This window comes from Mus caroli, unplaced genomic scaffold, assembly GCF_978045245.1.
Source record: "Mus caroli unplaced genomic scaffold, Mus_caroli_1 scaffold_10, whole genome shotgun sequence".
In the NCBI taxonomy this organism is placed as follows: Eukaryota; Metazoa; Chordata; class Mammalia; order Rodentia; family Muridae; genus Mus; species Mus caroli.
In genome coordinates this window covers 30225308-30247094 of record NW_028227265.1, presented here as the reverse complement: position 1 = coordinate 30247094, position 21787 = coordinate 30225308, and the positions used below count along the sequence as shown (strand labels likewise).

The following is a 21787-nucleotide window of genomic DNA, read 5'->3' as shown; positions in this document are numbered from 1 at the left end:
AGATTTTTGATCCCTTCTATCTGAGTATGCTGGCTTATCTTTATGTCAACTTAACTCAAGCTAGGGTCATCTGGAAAGAAGAAATTTTAATCAAGAAAATGCCTCCATAGGAGTAACCTGTAGGCAAGACTGGATGATATTTTCTTGATTGGTGAGAAAGGTGGGATGGCAAGATGACTGTGGGGAGTGCCTCCCCTAGGCTTGTGGTCCTGGGTGCTGGAAGAAGGCAGGCTGACCAAGCCAGGAATAACAAGCCAGTAAGCATGATCTTTCAGACTTCTGCACCTGCTCCTACCTCTAGATTCCTGTTCTGTTTGAATTCATTCTATGACTTCCTTTAGTGATGGACTATAATGTGGAACTATGAGCTGATATAAGCCCTTTCCTCCACAGTGGTATTATGGTCATATTTTATCACAAAAAAGAACCCTAAGTTTCCAAATAAGATATGTATTTTAACCTCCATGAATATACTTGTTGGTGGAGCCATAGAAAACAAGATAGATAGTTAGATAGATAGATAGATAGATAGATAGATAGACTAGATAGATAGACAGATAGATTAGACACAGTGAATCTTGTATTTCATTCCTTAAGTTGCAAACATATTTTCTTGAATGTGGATTATTAAGTTGCATCCATGCTTTCTGTAATACCTCAGATGGCAAAAAAATAAAAAAATAAATAATAAAATCTAATAAAAGAAAGTTGCAGTGGATTTGTGGTCCAAGGAAATGGAAGCAAAACAAAGTTTGGAGGGGAGTCATAGAAAAAATACAGAACTCAGACACAATGGAAAGGTAAAACTTGAATGTCAAATGAACATTGAAAGGATGTTTTTCCTCCTGTACAAAATGCAGAAACAGGTGTCTGTACAAGAAATTCCTTGTCATATCTCAGGGTCTGCAACCTTGCTACTCTGAGGGACTACTTAGATACAAATAGCATTCAAAACACAAAACACACACACACACATACTCACACACAAATGAGTGATACATGAATAGTTCCTTCATCCCTAAATTCCTGCATTGCTCTGAGTTAGTTGTGACCATTTTCACAAAACATTTGCTTTCTTGCCTTTCATGTCTCATTCCCAGCCTTTTCCACAACTGCTTTCAAACCAGAGCATAGGACAAAGCAACTATACCAAAAACCCAGATTTATCACAAGGTATTTCATTGGTTTGCTTACAAATGTCATCATAACCTATCAGAAACCTATGGTCAAGTTCATATACTAACAAGTAATTGCAACTTGTAGACAGGATAAACAAAAACAAAACAAAACAGCAACAACCAAACAAACAAAAATCAAACAAATTAAAAAAATACAAACAAACAAACAAACAAACAAACAACCAAGAAAGCTAAGAGATTCAGATGCTTAAAGAAAGACTATACTTTAGAAATGTCTTGTCGACATTCACATGTGAAATCCACAGCCTATGTAGAAACCTTCACAACTAAGGCTACAAACAGTTTGACTATGAGTTTGTTGGCTTACATAAAGCACCAGCAGCATCTCTACCAAATGTCATGGAGTTAAAATATATCTAAAAGGCAATAAAGAAACACAGAAACCTGTTAATCATAAGTATATCACGTTCAGGTAACTAGTATTTATAATAAAATGATTCAAAGCTTTCTACATTGATTTGCAATAGGAATCGGGAGGTGTACAAGATGGCATGAATAAAACCTCATTGGAAAAGAGAGATTTTGCTATCCAAGAATCTGAGAAGCATAGATAAGAGTATCCACAACCTGTGACTGACATGGAATCAATAGAATTCAGCAAGGTAGGAGGTTTTGTGTACTTATGTGACCATGAGCTGTCATACAGAAAGGACCTGCTGAGCAAAGTATGGAAGATGGCAACCTGTCTATGTCAGAAAAAAAAAGAGCCCTTCAGTTCAACAAACTAGAAGGCCCTGAGTGGTGACAAAAACTAGGACATATAGAACTTGTGAGTGCAAGTCTCATGAGACCTCAACTGTGGCTGAAATTTTGGTTTTAGCATTATAAATCACCTAAGCAGGAAAGTGGCAAACCCACAAACTAGGAAATAGCACGTGTGTTGATAGTAATGATAATGTTGGTGATAATGCTGTTACACAAATAAGAAACACTAAGCCATATATGTATAAGTATGTGCTATGTTCTCAACTATGATGTCACAAAGCAGTTTCAGAAGAACTCTGGAACTGAAATTAAAGGTCAGATATGATATAATAACTTTGGTAAATGAAATTATAAGTAATAGTAATTAAATGGGAGGTGTACCAAGATAAATAAAGAGTAAGAACTTTAACCACCATCAAAGCAATGGAGAAGTAACCATTTGTTTTGAGCAGGGACAGCAACTAATTTAATTATATCTTAAACATTAACACCTGGGAGGATGATAAAGCATGTGGATGATCAGAGAACTCCAAATCACCATGTTGGCCAAGAAATAGAGCCAAGGTTAATTTCACAACCATAGATAATATCTCAGACCTTGGCCAAAAAAGAAATGGAAATGTCTCAAATACTACATGCCATGCAGGTTACTACAGCCACTAATACACCTTTTGTTTTGCATGCCATTTTAAAGTAAAAGAGATTCAGATTGTAAGGGTAAAATTTCTCCCCCTGGTTACTCCAAATTTTGAAAATCCATGATTATAGCACCAGCCTGATTTCCAGGCTGAAATTTTTAAGATTGGCTATATTAAGACAACATTAAATGAAAAGGTACCCGGTGTATTCCTATATTATTCAAGCAACTTTAAGCACAGCTTGAATCTTACATTGGTAAATACTCCCTTCTTTGTTTGGCTTCTAAAATGATCAAAGGTCAGTAGTAAGTTAGCATCTGTTAATGAAGCCACTAAGTCAAGCAAAATCATAGAATTAAAAAACAAGGCCTTTCTGTTCCCAGAAAATGGCAAACCAAAAGTGTCAGGTTGTTCCTTAAAATATAATACTTATCTCTATGGTTAAAAATATCTTTTCTTACCACTGCTGATACCAGACTAAAGCGTTAGGTATGGAATCTTTGATATATCTTCTGATCAAGTGTCTTCCATTGGGCAGACGTGATGCAGAAGCTCATGGTCAGTGTGGAAAACAATCACACACCTTGAAATTAATCCTCCTGATACAGAGTTATATGTGGGGCTGATTGCAAGTCTTTACTGGAATACTTAGAAACAAAGAGAAATGAATGACTCTAGGGTAATTTTTTTAAATTTATTTTTGTGAATCAGTCATTAAGATCATTCAGTCATGCTAACCCTGACTAATGATCACATGAAGAGATATCATGTGGTTATTTAAGTCATGGGTCTGGAGAGGCGATTTTTGTTAAATATTTGCATGAAGACTAGAAGATCCAAGTTACAATCCACAAGATTCACCTAAAAAAAAATTAAATGAATTCTAGTCCAAAGGATCATGAGATTATAATTAATATTTTATAATGTAACCTTAAACAGTTTTTCAGATGATGTTTTCCTTGATTTCTGTGTATCTGAAATTTCATAATTTATGTTACAATGGCCCTCCGGGTATTTTGAAAGTATAAAGATTGCATGCTGTCATTCATTCCAGCTTAGGTGGCACTGGAAGGCAGGCACAGTTATGAGAAACCATTGACTGAAAGTGTTTTCACTTGGCTTATACTAAACTACTTGCAGTTTGCAGAATATATTCCTTTCCAAAATGGTATAGTGCCAGTAGTCTACTCTCGGTGTACAAGGAATCAATATTAATTAACTTAAATCTATACATGCACATATTTATATCCAGTTTACTCATCTTTTAATCTTTTTGATTATGCTGAAGACAGCATGCCAATTCTATTCTAGTTTACATGCACAGTGCTCCTGGTATCTTCTACTATCCCCTTATACATTAAAGAATTATAAGGCTTGCTAATAACAGCTTTAGTCAGCAGTAATGCCTATAATAAGTTGCTGACTATTATACATGCACATAGATCTCATATCACACTATTTGTCTGGGAAATTTTTTCGAATGCTACTGCAAGGGAGATGCAGTTTCTTCTTAAAATCTTAATGTAAATCATGTCTAAATGTATATTTTCCTTTACATGATGTAGCTCATGTTAGTTAGTAGATTTCTTGATGCCAGGCGTAATTCCTGAAAGTATATCTCATGGGACAAAAGGTGAATTCACTGTTCTCTCTAAGGGAGCTTTCAGGGATTTGCAACAAGGCCTGCCGACTCTAGAGAATAGACTGTTAACCATCGTATATCTGCAAACATGCATTTGTCTCTGTGGCTTCGCTATCTAGTTCCTCAATCTATATTTACGATACATATCTCACTATAAAAATTGGAGAAAACAAAGCAGTAGGTTCTGGAGCAATAACAGAAAGTTGAAGGCAGCAGAGGTAAGTCCTATTTATGTTTTAAAAGAAGTAATAGTTTTAGTAAGTAAATTTCTTTAGAAAAACTGTGAGGTGTTTTCAAAGCATATTAAAGACCTGTAAAGTATGGCAAGAGCATGAATTGATGAACTCATGATTTGTTTTACTAAGATGGTGCTGGACCAAAGCATGGACATTCCTACTGAGCAATATTTAGCTATGTAATAAAACCCTACCCAGGAGAAATATTACAAAAGTCATTGTTCAGAGCAAGGAGAGAGAGAGAGAGAGAGAGAGAGAGAGAGAGAGAGAGAGAGAGAGAGAGAGAGAGAGAGAGAGAGAGAGAGAAAGTTGTTGGTGGTGCCAATTAACATGATAAAGAAATAAAACAAAAAATTATAAGAAACCAGACATAAAAGCATTCATATTCATGAGTCTATCTGAAGCACAAAGCAGATTAAACTTATCTACACTAGTAGAGAGAGAGAAGATGGCTGTTTTTAAAAGAAGAGACAATGTGCTTATGCACAGAATAAGAAGAGAATTTTCAACATTGATACCAGTCTGACATTATTTTGATGCTAATCTCCCAAACCTGTTTAGCTTCTGGGGTGAAGATAGATTTATTTGACTGTACTGACATGATACCTAAATGCAGAGTTCAAAGTATATTTAGAGTCAAGAAAAGGAAAGTAAGAAAGGAAATGTCAAAAAAAAAAAAAAAAAAAGCTGAAGTAGAGCAAGAGCCACCACCAAGGCTATTAATATTTACACATTTTAAGCGAAGAGTAGCAATTGTACAAGGTCAGAAGAAAGAGAGCATCACTATGCTTTCACATTGATCTGCTTCATTGCAGCAGCATCACATAACAAAACAAGGACCACACAGAACATTTTTCCCAAAAATATTTCTGTACGAACAGCTCTGAGGTGAAACATTGACCCTATTCTTTTATTTAATTTTGACAATGTAACATGTTACTGTGCATAAACATGTTGGAGATGTCAGAAATTTTACAGTGACCACCTAGTAGCATCAGGGACTCTAAAAATCACACAGAAATAGGTGTTCCAAAAGTTTTAGAGATGGAAGAAAAGTGAATCTTGGTTGACTGCCATTATCCACAGTCTTCTTTTCAAGGTGAGGAAAAAGAACATTAAGACATATTCAGGAATGACTGCTTCCCTTTGTTTTCAGTATCTATTACCTAGGTTTTTTTGTCTTTAATGGTAATTTCTTAAAGAACAAAGTAGAGAATATGGTAGTTTACTTTACCTCCATTAATAAGATCTTTGAATAAAAAAAAAGCAGATGTAAGACTGAAAATTTATACTGCATGAAAAACTGGGAATTTTCTTTCTTTGAGTCTCATTTTCCTAACTCAAGGGCAGGCATATTCCTTTCAATAGCCCACTGGGAAGGATATCCTGCCTTCACTGCCTCTTTTTATTTTATATTATTTCAGCTCCATAGCCAAGGCTGGTTACAAATTCATATTTTTCCCGCCTCAGTACTAGTAGACTACATAGGTAGGCCATGGGCCCAGGTTAAAAGCAAGTACTATTGATCTGCTAAAGGAACATCATCGTCACCTGACATCTAATGCCATTTTGCTATACCCATATATCAGTTTCTCATTCAAGCATCATCAGAAAAGCTTTCTTCTGAAGTAGATGGGAGCTAACACAGACTCACACTTGGATGACATGCAGAGAGTGCGGGACTTTAAAACAATCCTATATGGATTGTGTTCATCAAATTTCTCTCCACAGGACTCAAGGAGCTATGTGAAAGAGGATCCAAGAGCATATGTCCTACTTTTTCTAAATTAAATTGTATTTATTTATTTTTTACTTGTTCACTTTATATCCTGCTCACTTACTCCATCCCAGGCACTCTTGTCCACCCCCAATCCTTCCATCATTTCCTTCCCCTTTCTCCTCAGAGCAAGTGATGACCACTGGAAATCCCTCCACCCTGGCAATTCAAGTTCCTTCTAGGATAGGCACTTCCTTTCCCACTGACAAAGAAGCCCAGCTAGAAGATCATATCTCATGTATATGCAAAAGCTTTTGGGATAGATCCCCCAAAGGAGGTAGGAACTGCACAGGAAAACTAACAGAGCCAAATAATCTGGACCTTAGGGGGTCTCAGAAACAGAATCTCTAACCAATAAACATACAGAGGCTGGAGTTAGGCCTCTCAGCAAGTATGTAACAGATGTGCAGTTTAGTCTTCACGTGGGTCCTGAACAACTGGAGTAGAGACTATTCCAAGTTCTCCAAGATATTTTTAAGATCTAGAGGGCACTTATGGTACCAACCCAGCAGAGCTGACATACATATAAACTCATCATTTGTGACAGCACACAGAGGGCCGGTAAAATTTCAAACTGGAATGTGTTCCACGGAAACAGACATGAAATTCTGTCTATTACTAAAGAAGCTATCTCCAATTGATAACCACTCTCAAAGAAAAAAAATAGTTTGTCCAAGGGATTCTCCCTGGATGTACAACAGCACTCAAGGGCAGGCTTCACATCTAGCAGTAGATGTTCAACATGAAAGAATCCAAAAGTTATTTTTGAAGATTTCTGTCTCATATTGCCTTGTTTGGGCATTTTATATTTGATTCGAGTTTGTATTGTATATTATGGCTTCCAACTTTTGTGATTTCAAAGGTCTTGTTTGTGTGTATGCATGTGTGAGTATATATGTGTGTATATCTATGTGTATATATTTTACATGCTCTTTCTTTGTTTTTCATTTGGCTTGTTCTATTATTATTTTTTGTCTTTTTAGTTACTCATTTGCTTGAGAGAGAGCGATAGCAGCCCACCAGTGGGAACTTACTGAGCTGAGATTTCAGAGCTCCAGGTCAGAGAGTCTCTATGAGATGAGAATAGGCTGGCCTGCCCGCTGGTCCCCTGAAGGTGTGTTGTGGGTTCCTTTTTAATATTTCACGCTACACTATACTTATAAACAAAAATGACTACATCTACGTTTGCAATAGGTTTAGTTGTGCTTCCCTGTCAACATCTCTCAAGAGCTCAAAATTAACTAAGAACTATGTTAACAGACACAATGGAAGATGATTTATCCACAAAAAGCAACAAACCATCTAGGCAAGTAAAATAATGATTGAATCTTACAATTACTAAATAAGATGTTCACATCAAAATGATTCCTCCAACAAAACCTTGTAGGAAATCTCAAACTTTATATAGTAGACAGATGAATATAGACAGTAATGAAGTTCATTTGCAGTAGTCTGGCTCTATTTTCTCAATTGCAAAAAGTAAAAGAAAAGGCTGTAGTAGTTTCCAAATTTAACATGGTTAGAATTGGCTATCACTATTTAATATTAATTATCATTGCCTTATAGAATAGTTGTTTATTATCCTGGCCTTAAACGCTAGCATTGCTTAGGATTTTAAAAACATTATAAACCCTTTAATTCTTCTTATTGTTTAAAAGTTTTATATTTATTCCATGTATATGTGTATATAAATGTATATGAATGTATAAATGCATATAATATATATGAATGCATAAATATGTGTGTGCCACATGTGTGCCTAATGTCTGCAGTGGGCAGGAGAGGGCATTTAATCTCTTTGAACTGGAGTTGCAAATGGTTGTGAACCATCCTATGGGTGCTAGGAGCCAAATGGGATTCTTTACACGTGCTTTTCGCTGCCAAGCCATCTTTCCAACCCCAGAGCCTTTAACTTTATTTGTTGATCTCCCTCAGTGACCTCAATGTCTTTTCTGAACTCTGTCTCCACTTGTTATTTGTAAAGAATCACAATGGGCATACAGTGATAAGCTCTGAAGAGTCTGACATGGAGATAAAGGCTCCTCCTGTTGTGCCTCTAACAAAATGAAACTGAATAAAATCCTCTTCAGTAATGGCACAAGTGTGATTCTGCTGGCTGTGAAGCTGAGTCCAGAAACAAAAGATGCAACTCCATCCTGGCAGAGCAAAAAAGGCATCTGAGTGCATATATTATCCAAAATCCATATGCTCTCACACACAGCCTTGTATAGTAACTATATTTTGTCTTTTGTCAGGGTAACTAATTACATAAGAAGACATGTAGCATAGTTTAAATCCCTTTCTCCATAAGTCTACATAGCTATCCTTATTTTTCACTCATTTAACAGCTTAAATATCTCAAGTATTCTTATCTATTAATCTGTGTGTTTATCTATGCTTGTTGCATCCTGTCATATAAATCAATAATGTTATTTTTCTCTACATGAAATTTCTGAGTGAGAAGACAATAAAATTATGCCACAAAACTATAAATGTACTGAGGCATATAAAGTTTGCACGACCAATGGGCCTCTTTTTCCACTGATGGCCGACTAGGCTATCTTCTGATACATATGCAGCTAGAGACACCCATGAAAGGAGTTACAGAGACAAAATTTGGAGCTGAGACGAAAGAATGGACCATCTAGAGACTGCCATATCCGGGATCCATCCCATAATCAGCCTCCAAATGCTGACACCATTCCATACACTAGCAAAATTTTGCTGAAAGGACCCAGATATAGCTGTCTCTTGTGAGACTATGCCGGGGCTTAGCAAACACAGAAGTGGATGCTCACAGTCAGCTATTGGATGGATCACAGGGCCCCCAATGGAGGAGCTAGAGAAAGTACCCAAGGAGCTAAAGGGATCTGCAACCCTATAGGTGGAACAACAATATGAACTAACCAGTACCCCCCTCCTCACCCGAGCTCGTGTCTCTAGCTGCATATGTATCAGAAAATGGCCAACAAGTGGGAGTGGGTGCATGGGGGAGTGGGTGGGGGAGGATGTGGGGGACTTTTGGGATAGCATTGGAAATGTAAATGAAATAAATACCTAATTAAAAAATGAACAAATAAAAAAAGAGAGATTATATATAAAAAAAGCAAAACTATAAATGTATGAATGCTAATCAACTGAAGGGGGCACATTCATCTAAACTTTTGTACAAAAATTGAATATTAAATTTAAAGAAGTAATGCCTACTTATATTCATAGAGACTCTATAAAACCTCCATTACTATGATAGGCAAGGTCCCTGGGAGAGTATGTCAGAAATCTATTGACAATGGTGTCTGATACTCATTTTCAGCCAAGATTTCAGAATTTCACAGATGTCTGCTTTAGTGCTGCCCTGACATGCAGCTGACTCATTTTCCTTCCAGACAAATTTGGGAAAAAAGCTGACTCTTTGAGCTGTCCTTCTCCAAATCCTCTTAATTCATGAATTTTTAGAGCTCCTTTGGAACAAATAAAAATAATCCTGAAATACACTGTGTATGTTCATGGCAATTCACAAAGCTCTAGACACACAAGCATCCTGAATAACCTTTGTAGAATCAATCACACGATGTATCTTGTAATACTAATTTCTACCTAAAGGCAAAGTGGCAAAGCTAAGTTTACAGAGATGAGTTAATGGTCAAGAGCATCCCCTGTCCTTCAGAGGAGCTCCCATCATCCATAATTAGATGATCTGATATCTTCTTCTGTAAACATGTTGCTTATAAGCATACAATCACATAAATGCACACATGCATACAAGTAAAGAACATTTTCAATCAAAATTAAACAAAAGTAATCCAAAAAATCCATCAGAATCATAGACTGTTCGAGTAGAACCCCACCCTCCTCTCCATGTAGTAAACATTTTTGGAAATACAATTCTGTGGTAAATACAGGTTTGCTGGTTTCATTATTTCAAGTACCAACCATTCAGTAGGTGTCTCCTGGCTCTTAGAAGGCTCAGCGTGGACCTGGATGAAGTTTTGGCCATAGAAAAGTTTTTTAAGTATGCACCATAAATTTTGGTGCAACATTGGTAACGTAACATTTCAAGAACCACTGAGACACTGAATCAAATGTGTATTTCTCAGGGTGGTACAGAGGCAACGTTAAGATAACTCCAATTTACAAGCATTCTACCAAGCAAGTAAAGCACCAAGAGGAGGAAGAAAATGAAAGAAAAACAAAAATAATTATAGCCATTAGCTATGGCTCTGTATGGACTTAGAAACCAGGCTTTACTTGCTACTGAGAGAGACTGACCTGATTGTACAGCCCATGTAGAGCTATGTCATCAGTGTTGCCTCTTCACATGGATAGGGTTAATACTGCGTCAAATCTTTAATTTTGTTTTAGTCTTCGAAAAGACTAAGTCAAACTACAGTAGAACTCTGAACAGGGGAAGAGGATTCTAAACCAAATGAAGATAATAAATCTTTCCAAGGGATGCTCATAGTCCACTGTAGGGATACAGACAGGTATTCAGAATCTTGTTTTCTATAGATTTAATTTTTGGTCACTTGTATACATATTTATACATATGTTTTGTATTCTAATTTTTACATAAGACAAAAGTAACAAGCATTATATTTTAACTAGTAACACTTAGAAAATTTAAAAAAACATCATGTTTTATTGTTATTATGCCACTCTTATGAAATTTTATTGAACAGTTAGTGGAAATTCAACTATTCAAAAACTTGCAAAGATAATTAAAGGAGGAAGAAAACTACTAAAACCAGCTAACATCCCATGGATATGGACCCTGAAACAAGACTTATGTAAAGCTGTTGACACAGGGTTAGAATTAATTGATGAATTGTAGTTATATTAGAACTGTTTTCAGAGTGACAGAAAAGCAATTTTTCTATGAAATGCAGAATGAAAATCCCCTAAATTCATCCTGCTGTGTTTGATTACATATTATGGACTGAGGTTTGGACGATGGACTTTAAAATCTAAAAAGGTTAGCAGTGGGAGTTTAACAATGTAAGAGGTAAGAAAAATACTAAGAGTTCTACAGATAACATTACCGATGAATTGTATGCTTCTATCCAGTAGTTTTTTGTTTTTTGTTTTTTAAACTTGTTGCAGTTCTTGAGGCAGTTCTGAAAGCATATTAGTGCAAAAAATGATGATTCAAGGTATCCATATTACAAAAGTTACACACGTAAACAATGTTTATAATCTTATCCCTTTGTTTTTCACCAAGCTTGGCTTCATCCACCATGGAGAAATAGCTTAATTCCTCTTGAAAGACTATCATATTTTAAGGGAAAAGTCATGAATGGCATACATGTCATTATAAGTTCTAAATCTTTGGCTACTGTGAAAGAACTACTAAAACAGAGGAAAATTAGAAATTAACATTGGATTGCATATGTTTAAATTATACTGAATGTGTGCATACATATATGTTTGCAGATATACAGTGGATGTTGCAAATTTTGCTTGCTATTTCACTCTCTTCCCATCCTCTGCCTTTCGGTGTGATTGTGTGTGTGTGTGTCTGTGTGTGTGTGTGTCTGTGTGTGTGTGTGTATGTGTGTGTGTACAGGTATTATGCCATCTTCACATCCTTAATGAAGATTTAGCTTCTTTATGCAGAATACAAATGGAATGTTCACTCTGTCCTGAGGTTTTGAAACTACAGCTGTTATTGCCATTCACATCAGGTACACCAGCTGGATATCTTTTGAAATTGTTTATTTCATTCCTCATGATTTTCTGCCCATGTTTTCCCAAAGAATTTCAATTTTGCTCATCTCTCTGAATCAAAGCTGGCAAAAAAATATAATCAGATCCATCAAGATATGTTTTCCCCCTTTTCACTTTGCATCATTCCTTTAGAAAACAATGCTGCCAGATTCCTAAAAAGATTGCTCAGAGAAAGAAAAGAAGATCACAAAAGCAAGCTACACACTTGTGATTATAAAGATAAGCGCAGAAGCTTGCAAGTTTGTCAGGACACAGCATGCTTTGATCTTTTGAGCATGTCATGTTTCTTCAATTTTAAAAAAGTGTGAATTTTTCAATTATTACTTTGGATACAAATTTTATTTGGGGCCACAATAAGTACTGCTCCATGCAAGCTGAGGTTGGTATAGTTTGCCAGTTTGCAACCCCATAGGAAGAACAATAGTATCAACCAACCAGACCCTCCAGAAAAGGAGTACTAATGGAGAAACTCATGGCTCCAGTCAATAAGTAGCAGAGGATGAACTTGTCAATGGGAGAAGAAGCTCTTGGTCCTGTGAAGGCTCGATGGATGCCCCAGTGTAGAACAATTCTAGGCTGGGGAGGCAGGAGTGAGTGGGTAGGCAGGGGTACACCCTAAAGGGTAGGGGGTTTCCAGGTTGGGGGTAGAAATGGGAAAGGGGATAACATTTGGAAAGTAAATAAAGAAAATATATAAAAAAGACAAATATTCAGTTGCATGCTAATCTAACATGTGCCCTTGCATAGAAACAAAATGTATTCATATTAAATGTGTTTTTTCTAAGCCCTTTATTTAGTAAAGTTGCTGTACGGATGTAGACTTTTTGAAAACAATGAATTATATTATCATATAAATGTATGAAATGCAATAAGAGCAGATAATATAAAATAAAAAAATCATGTTAATATTTTAAGGCCTAAAATGACAGTATAAGCCAAACCTAAATTCAGAATTTGTCAAGTGCATTAAATCTATTTTTCTATTTTTTCTTTTTGGTGAGAAGTGACTCTTCCTTCTCTTTCTCTCTTTCTTCCTCCTTTTTCTCTTTCTGTTTCTTTCTTTGTTTCTTTGTTTCTTTCTTTTTTCCTTTCTCTTTTCTTTCTTTTGAGTTCAAGAAGTCATCAGAGGTTGTTTGTGTGAGATTGTGCAAGTGTACCTTTTATATATATTTGAAACATTGTTATATATCTATTATATAGCATATCTATTATATAACATATATATATATATATACATATATATATATATATATGTATATATATATATATGTTCCAATGCATACTTTCTTGCCCATATTAGTATTTCTTAAAGTAACAAAATTTCTCTTATTTACAGTTCTAGAATCTGAAATCAGAGTATGTACAGACACATCTTTCTCTGGGTGGTCCAATCATGTCCTTTCTAGCTACCTATTAGCTTCTGCTAGCACAAGTCATGTTTCTGCTTTGCCTGTATATTGTTTTCCCTCAATAAATCTATATCTTTGCATAGATTTTATGTAATAATTAGTTGTATTTATATGTAACGCAATATGATATGGAGTTAACTAATAATATACAAAATATCTTCTGTCTAAATAAACTCTTTCTCTTAATTTCTGTGTTTTAAAAACACAAGTAAACCCTGTACAATTGTGTAAAATGTGTACATGCATATGTGTGTGTGTGTGTGTGTGTAAGCATATACATATCCCCAAAGAGTTCTTCAGATCCACTTTATTCATGAAATTTTGGAAACAGAGACTTTCTAACAACAATTAATAACACTACAACCTAGATTTTTGTATTGGAATTCATTGTATAAATTTCTAATTCTCTAACTGAACTAAAACCACAGGAAATTCTCAAAAACTTTGTTGGCCAAGAAAGTAAAAATTGCGGAAGAACAATCAGGATCGGCTTCAAATCGTACCATATTCTTGCTCAAGATAATCGAGCATTATAATAAATATTTTTTAAGTAACTGCAATGGCTTACTAGATAAAACACAAATATAAATCACCATATTAGTTTGAGTATATTCATAAGTAAATAATAAGTAGGAAAGAAAGGATGTTCTACTCTATAATGTCACTAGCATGCCACATAATGCCATAATGTCACCGAAGGAGAAATATGAAAAAAATTCCCTGATTTTACTACCTCATGCTACTAATTAATTCACCCATGAAACATGCTGATGTTAGAATTTGGTGTTCATAGTTTGATAACAAATAAGATATTTATGAAAGTTCAAAGCATTGAGCACACAAACTAAACAAAAGAATAGATTTACATGAGACACTTCCTCTGCAGAGTGATCAAAGTTATTGTCACCAATAATGGAAAAAATAGGGCATATCACAGAAGTCAGTGCTGCCTGATCTTGGAAAGTATCGTCAAAAGACACATTCTGTGTTCAACAAGAGAAATAACTGACAATGTTTCAGAATTGCTATAAAATATTTTTCTTAATTGTGAAACATAAAGGAAACATAAAGGCCACATCAAGGAAGAGAACTATAGAACTACAGAAAACTATATTATAGAGTAATGGGGTCTCATGAATGTTTGGCCCTAGAGAGGTCACTCTTTAGCACAACAGCACATGTTTTGGACAGGTGGGAAACCCTGTATTTCATAGTATTTAAGTATTTAAGCCTCTGTATTTAACAGCAAATGTATGTCAGTATTGAGTTCCTGAACTTGATGGTGGTGTTATTGTAGTGTATAATTAAATCTATATGAGGGCTTACATAAAGAATAAGAAGACAAGACATCAACATCTTACTCTTTGGTGTTACAGCAAAGATGTAGGGTCAATACCTAGCACTTTCTCTTAAGACTTAATCTATTGAGTTAAAATTAAAGATAACGATCACAAATAAGTATATGTTTATGTACTTCTTTTCAAAAGAAGCCCTAAAAGTCTTTACCATAAAAGGGCAACTTTACAAAGATTCACTGTATAAATGTAAAGAGAAGAGAAATAAATGAGCACAATGATACATTAAAAACTTAATAGTTTTACCACTTTTTTCCCTTTAAACTGAATCACTGTTCAATTTCATGTAGTGGAGCTGCTTCCGTTACATCTAAGATGGGAAAACCCTGGAAATCCATGGGATGTGATTTTTCTAAAAGGCATATTTCCTAAATCGTTTTCTAAACTTTTCAAAAAATTACTTTCCCCACCAGCAGAAACAGAGTCCACTCCATTCATTGTCTTTTGTATTTGTATCTAATACATTAGCAGCCCTTCGGCCCTTGCCGTTCACTGCAGGGATCTTTATAGATGTTTATTGTTATTTGAATTTCTGGGTCTAACATTTTAAAAGTACTTCCATTTCTATCTTGGTAACTGTAATATCTCACTCCAAACTTTTTTTTTTGCAACTTTCCTGTCACATCTTTTATTTAATTTGCAGAGTATGCTGACCTCAAAAGCTCTCTCACCTTAGAAGAACATTAACTATGGTAAATATGCAGGATAATCATTGGTGTCATAAAAACAATATTCCTTAGAGATATTATTAGAGATCAGTAGAGCATGATGGCTGACGCACTGGAGGTAGCAGCACCAGATGTTGGCTTTATAATATTGATTGTTATCCTGGTTTTTTATTAAATATTAAGGACTAGTTAAATTTATCTCTGTATTGAAATCACAGTACTATTGCAGAAATTAGAAGGATTTTAACATACACGATATTCAGGGATAACATTTCAATGCATATTTTTTTCCTATTAGAGCCTTACTTGGCTGCAAGATAGTGGAAAAGATGTCTTGTTAATCAGATTCTCATCCTCTGTGCCTTGACCCCTTTGGGGGCAGTGGCCCAATGACTTTTTGAAAGAAGTTGCATATCAGATATCCTGTATATCAGATATTTGCATTTTGATTCATAAAAGCAGCAAAATTACAGTTATGAAGAAGCAAGGAAATGATTTTATGTTTTATGGTTGGAATTATCACAGCATGGGGAATGGTATTAGAGGGTCACAGCATTAGGAAGCTTAAAAACCACTATTTAGTATTTTGTGGCTTCATAGACAAGAATGAAACAATACCCCACAGTCCAAATTCTACATGCTATCAAGCCCCTTTTACACCCTTTGGGTTTGTTTGTTTGTTTGTTTGTTTTGTTATTTTAAAAAAGTTAATTTCAGTTTATCATTTAAATGTCTAGAATAATTGTCATTGAACAAGTTTTCATTGACCAAGATTTTCTCTATGCTTTCAATAATTTATTAAATGAAAGTTTTACAAAAAAATAACAAGATCTTGGTTGTAAAGAAACTTGTTTTATAGGATTTAGGTTCTATTTTGGGCCACATAGTTAGCAGTTTGATGGTTGACGTTCCCCAGGCATACTTCTATCTAGGGCTTCCTATATACCCTAGGCTGATGAGATGTTCCTAAGTTAGGAGTTTTAACAGTCTCACAATTGGAAACCAGATATGGAACTTACTAACTCCAGAATCAATTTTTAAAGCAAATAAAAAGTTTAGTGCACCTCAGTCTAGATTTAGACTAAAATTTACAGTTTAAAACTCACTACCTCAATACACAATAACACTAAGGTATATACTGACTATTTGAAGTAAAAAATATGGGCAAATCATAACTTGAAAATTACTTCAGTTTCCACTGTTAAAATAAGTCTGACATATCTTTATCCAATTTGTAAAATAAGTCTGTAATATCTTTATACAAGTTTGCTATAGAAGCAAATTATCATGAATTCTGAAATTCTCTATAGAATATAAAGGAACCATGTTTCTAGCTTCTGATTCAGATATTTCTAAATTAATTTGGCTGCCATTTGGGCAAATATATATGTATGTTTTATCTTGACAGCTTGACAACTGGCAAGCAATTCTCAAGCATCGCATTTGTTTCTGTTAAGTATTGGTAAATTTCTCAATTAGAGTTTTATTTCCCACTCTCTGCTCAACGAAATCACTCACTTCTTACTGGCATTCCTTAGGGCATATGGGGACAGGGCTGGCATTTGTGCAATAGCAAAGGAGGAAGAAGGAAAGAAGAAAGGAATTAAGGGGAAGAGACACTATGAAAGAGAACGGTCGCCGGGCGTGGTGGCGCACGCCTTTAATCCCAGCACTCGGGAGGCAGAGGCAGGCGGATTTCTGAGTTCGAGGCCAGCCTGGTCTACAAAGTGAGTGCCAGGACAGCCAGGGCTATACAGAGAAACCCTGTCTCGAAAAACCTAAAAAAAAAAAAAAAAAAAAAAAAAATAAAGAGAACGGTGGTCATCAGGAAAGAAGGGAGTTAGTAGCTGACCTTCAACCCTGATATTCACCTCCATGATGAGACTTGGCAATAAAATAGTGTAGCTGCCTCTGCTTACATTAACCAGAGAAGATAGCATCCAACAAAAAGCAGACACTCACAGCCCAAAATCAATACAAATAGGAACGTACGAAGGTAAGGTAAGGAATGCATTAATATAGATAATTTTACCACCACAAAAGTAACCAATAATGGTACATGAATTTTTTTCAAGCATCCCTTTACTTTGTATTTGAGCATTGGAGTCATTAATTGATCACCATAGCTATGAATAGGGCTACCAATTTAACCTGTCAATATTTCACAATCAACTGAAGAAGGGAATCTAGACTCAAATCTGTACTGGTAACTTCAACAAATTCTCTGTGAATTCTGGAAAATTTCTTAAGCATTAAAGATTAATCTTTATGTATATTTATGTGCATATATACAATATGCATATATGTGCATATAAACCTACGTGTATGTGTGTGTAAATATCACTTAATTCTATTCCTTTAGCAGCAAAAATGATAGAATATATGCACACATATATACACAGAGGTACATGTATGCATGATATTCTGTAGTGAATAACTTTTTATAAATTTTCATAGATTGAAAATAACATGTCCTATGTGTATGTATCTAGAATTTTCCCAGCAAATATATCAGGCAAATAACTTACATGAGTAAAAAGGGTATCTTCTGATATATTTACAGTCAACACATACAGCATTGGGCTTAAGAGAGAGAAAGTAGCATGGGGCAATTACAGTTCCTTGGTCTCCATTTGTATAAAATTAAGCATGCTCTGTGTAAAGAATGTGCTAATAATTCCATTTTCCTAATCTGACTTAACAAAATCTAAATAAAAAGACAAATTGGGTAAGGACTAGACCAAACAAGATCTAAAGAAAGCACAGAATTTCTTACTCCCTGCCTGTGCTTCTGAATTTAAAAGCTGTGCAAAGATGGAGATGATTCCACTTTCTTGTGTACTTCATTTTTATGGTGGTGCTGATGGAGGAGTGGTACATTACGGCTAGGAGTTCATAAAAGTTTCTCCAAGCAACCATGTCATTCCAGGCATCTATAGTGCAACGATTCAGTTTTGATGAGCAGAAAAAATAAATAAAAATAGAATTCCTCTCACAAGAAGTAGATAAAATGGAATCCTGCCAGAAGAAATATATGGGTAAGATATGAAGAATGGAAATCAGTTCTGATTTCCTGTTGGAATGGGTGTTTCAGCTGCAGTTTTATTATAGGCAGCTTAGGAACAGGATATCAAATAAAAATAAAGCCATCAAAAAAAAATCAGTGGCTAAGAAGTTTAGGCAGTTTTAGTCAATGAAAAATAAACAAACCATAGAATACATAGAAGATTTTCCCATTGTACATGCAAACATTAATTAACAAGAGTAGAATATTTAAGTATACTATTAGGGGACTACTGAGATTATCCACTGGATGACACTGGTGTCTGATCTAGAAGTATTCAATATAAGAGTGAAGTTAGATGATTCATTGAGATTTCACTAGAGAATGTCCAGGCCTAAATAGTGTATATATATATATATAAACATGATTCTTACAAAGGCTCCAGGATTATGAAGAGGGATCAAAAGGATTTTAAAAGTCAGAGGTAGTAGGTGGCTACAAAGAATTGGTGTGTCCTGGATACAGCTGGACAAATGCACTTATGAGCTCATAGTTGCTGTGATGGCATACACAATAACTATACAAGTCTAAAGTCAGTGAAATCATAACTCAAAGATGGAAGACAGTCACAAAGTTCCACCTTTACATGAGTTCATACGGGCATTTCTTGACTGCTGCAAGAGGAGAGTCAGTTTCCTTTGAACGTTTATCCCCAGATAAGTCAATAAGGTTCAAATGAAAGACCACTGATCCAACAATATTTAGACAGCATACTTTGGTCTCGATAAGGAAAAGGAAAAAAAAAAAAAACCAAAACCATAAATTTAGGTGGAAATTAAGGGGGTGAATCTGGGTTGTGAGGGTAAAGGTGGGTGAATATTATCCAAGCATTTGGCACAAAATTCTTAAAGAATTAATAAACAATTTGCACATTGTACTTCTGTCAACCACAGCTATAGAAGAACAACCTGCTGCAAATTTTGAAAGAAAAGGAAAACTTGACCAATGTCTTTCAGGTTTTATGTGGGTTTCAACATGTTGGACACAGAAATTTGTGGACGGCTAGGTCGGAGCCATCTAAAGAGTCATCATGATGATGGTTTTTAATATTGTGTTTGGTTTTCTTTGGAACTTCCAGTTGAAAACCTGTGAGCATGCAAGCTCCTGAACGAAGCAGGCAAATGAAGCAGTAGATTCTTCGGTTTGAAGTACTTATTTTTATTGATTTTATTTCTGGTATGTTTTTCTCCATTTCCTGTCTTGTCATCTTTACCTTCTCTAGTTTAATTGGCCTTGTTGGTTACCATATATCCTTAAATGCAATTTGACATAACCTAAGCAGCACACTGCATATGCAAAACATGACTTTCTGTGATGCTGCACTTTGAACTTTGGATCCTTCCTCCTGACTTGTGAAGGAAGAAAGAGAGCTGGGGTTATAGAATAGATAATCAGATTGACAAGAGTGGGTATTAAAATCATGTTCCTGAAAGCATATTGCTCTGCTTTTTTACATAATAAACACATCAATGATTCAGAGAAGGTAGGAATGAGTCAATGGTAGTAGTGTTGGCATATAGAAACCATGCACTTAATGTCAATTAGCCATAAAAGAGAAAGATATTAGTAAACATGACAGTATAGCCCACCATAGAGTCATCCTATCCAATCAGGCCAGCATCCTTTTTACTCTAGTCTTAAATATTTTCCTATGCCTCTGTGCACTACATCTACATGAGAATATACACAAACAAATAATTAAACATGAACCAAATATCAATAGGATTAGCTTGGCATGTCGGAACAAATCTTGATAAATCTGTCTCAGTAACAAGACTTGTCTTTGACAGGAATGCAAATAAGCCTATTGAAATAGTGCCAGGTAAGAAGCACCATTTTAATAAAACCCTTCCTCTGTCAGTCTCTATCACTAAGGGACTAAAGCTATTGAGCTGTGGATTGCTCCAAGGAAGGGGATTTACAAATGCAAATGACAGAGAAGTAGGAAATAAATGTCTTTCATTCAGCAACCTACCAGACCTGATGCCAGGAGCTACTTGAAAGATGACCCTTAACAAATCTGAGAAATTGGAAACATACATACCCAAAATGGACATCTCTGGAACAGTAGCATGATAAGGTCCATTGAGGAACTCAGGTGCATTGTCGTTGATATCTTGAACCTTAATAATAAATTCAGAAGGAGGCTCAAGGGGCTTGTTTGTCTCAAAGTCCACTGCCTGAGCCGTTAACGTATATTCAGCCTTTTCCTCTCGGTCAAGTCTTTTGATAGCATGGATATCTCCAGTTATATCATTTATTTGAAAGATTGTGCCAGCTCCATCACCCGATAGGATATACTTGATTTTTTTGCTTCCAGGATCCAGATCTGTGTGTAACTAAAATGAAAAGTAGCAGGAGTTAGTTGTGGAGACAGCTAACTTATCTTCAGAATTATTTAACTGACTATTGGTTGTGTATCAAATTAATTCTTTTAACACTACTTCCTCGGTCTCTGCTAACCAAAACTGTACAAACAGTATATACATTTGCATTCAGTATATACATTTGTTACAATAAAACCTAATGAACTTCATCTAGACCAGCCTCTATAAAGTGCTCAAGTTGGTTTAATATTAAGTTGCATGGTTTCAAAATGATGAGAAATTCTAGAGAGCACAAAATTGCATGTATGGTTTTTGAATTATCGATACATATATGCAATCACACACACATAATTATCAATGCTATATTTTATGAAGTACAATGAGGCAAAAACCATTATTCAGGTTTAATGTAAATATATTAAATTTTATTTAAAAATGAATTATTTAGTAGAAGATATTAAAGCCAGAAGGCCAATATGGCTTATAAACTCTGCACAGTTTATATTTGATATATCAAATGGAGTGGGGCAATAGTTTGTTCTGATTGCTGCTGTACCTATGCCAGAAAAAATTCAACAGCTCAACTTCTTAAGAATTTCATTTCATTCTTTAATTCTCAATAATTGTTACAGTCCAGGAAGTGGTTCTCAAATTATAGTAAAAATATATATTAATATAGGATCCCGAACATTTTCAAGCAAAAGAATGGAACTTTTGGAAAATGACAACTGTTCAACAAGAGTTCAGATCCATTACAGATTACATCAATGAGCACTGATTTGACATTTTTGAGGTTTTGATATAAAGCAAAACCTTGGACTTACAGACACATGTAGGTGCTGAGTAAGGCAAAATTGCAAACCCTTTCCTCCTATTGGGTCGCTGCCTGCAGCCTTGATGTGAAGGTATGTGCCTAGCCTTATTGCTTCTTGCTATGCAGTTGATAGCCCTGATGTCCCTGGGAGGCCTGCTCTTTTCTGAAGGTAAATGGAGGAGCAATGTATCTGAGGGAGAGGGGAGGTGGGGAGAGGAGTGAAACGAAG

General features: G+C 35.4%; 1 protein-coding gene across 3 annotated transcripts in view; it reads right to left on the bottom strand.

The window, feature by feature from the left end:
• Cdh8 (cadherin 8) overlaps positions 1-21787 on the bottom strand; it is a 395795-nt gene that overhangs the window by 236486 nt on the left and 137522 nt on the right. For all 3 annotated transcript variants that reach the window (XM_021169423.3, XM_021169421.3, XM_021169422.3), the window contains exon 3: positions 20462-20756. In XM_021169423.3, the coding sequence (XP_021025082.1) occupies positions 20462-20756 (295 nt within the window). The remainder of the gene's footprint in view (positions 1-20461; positions 20757-21787) is intronic.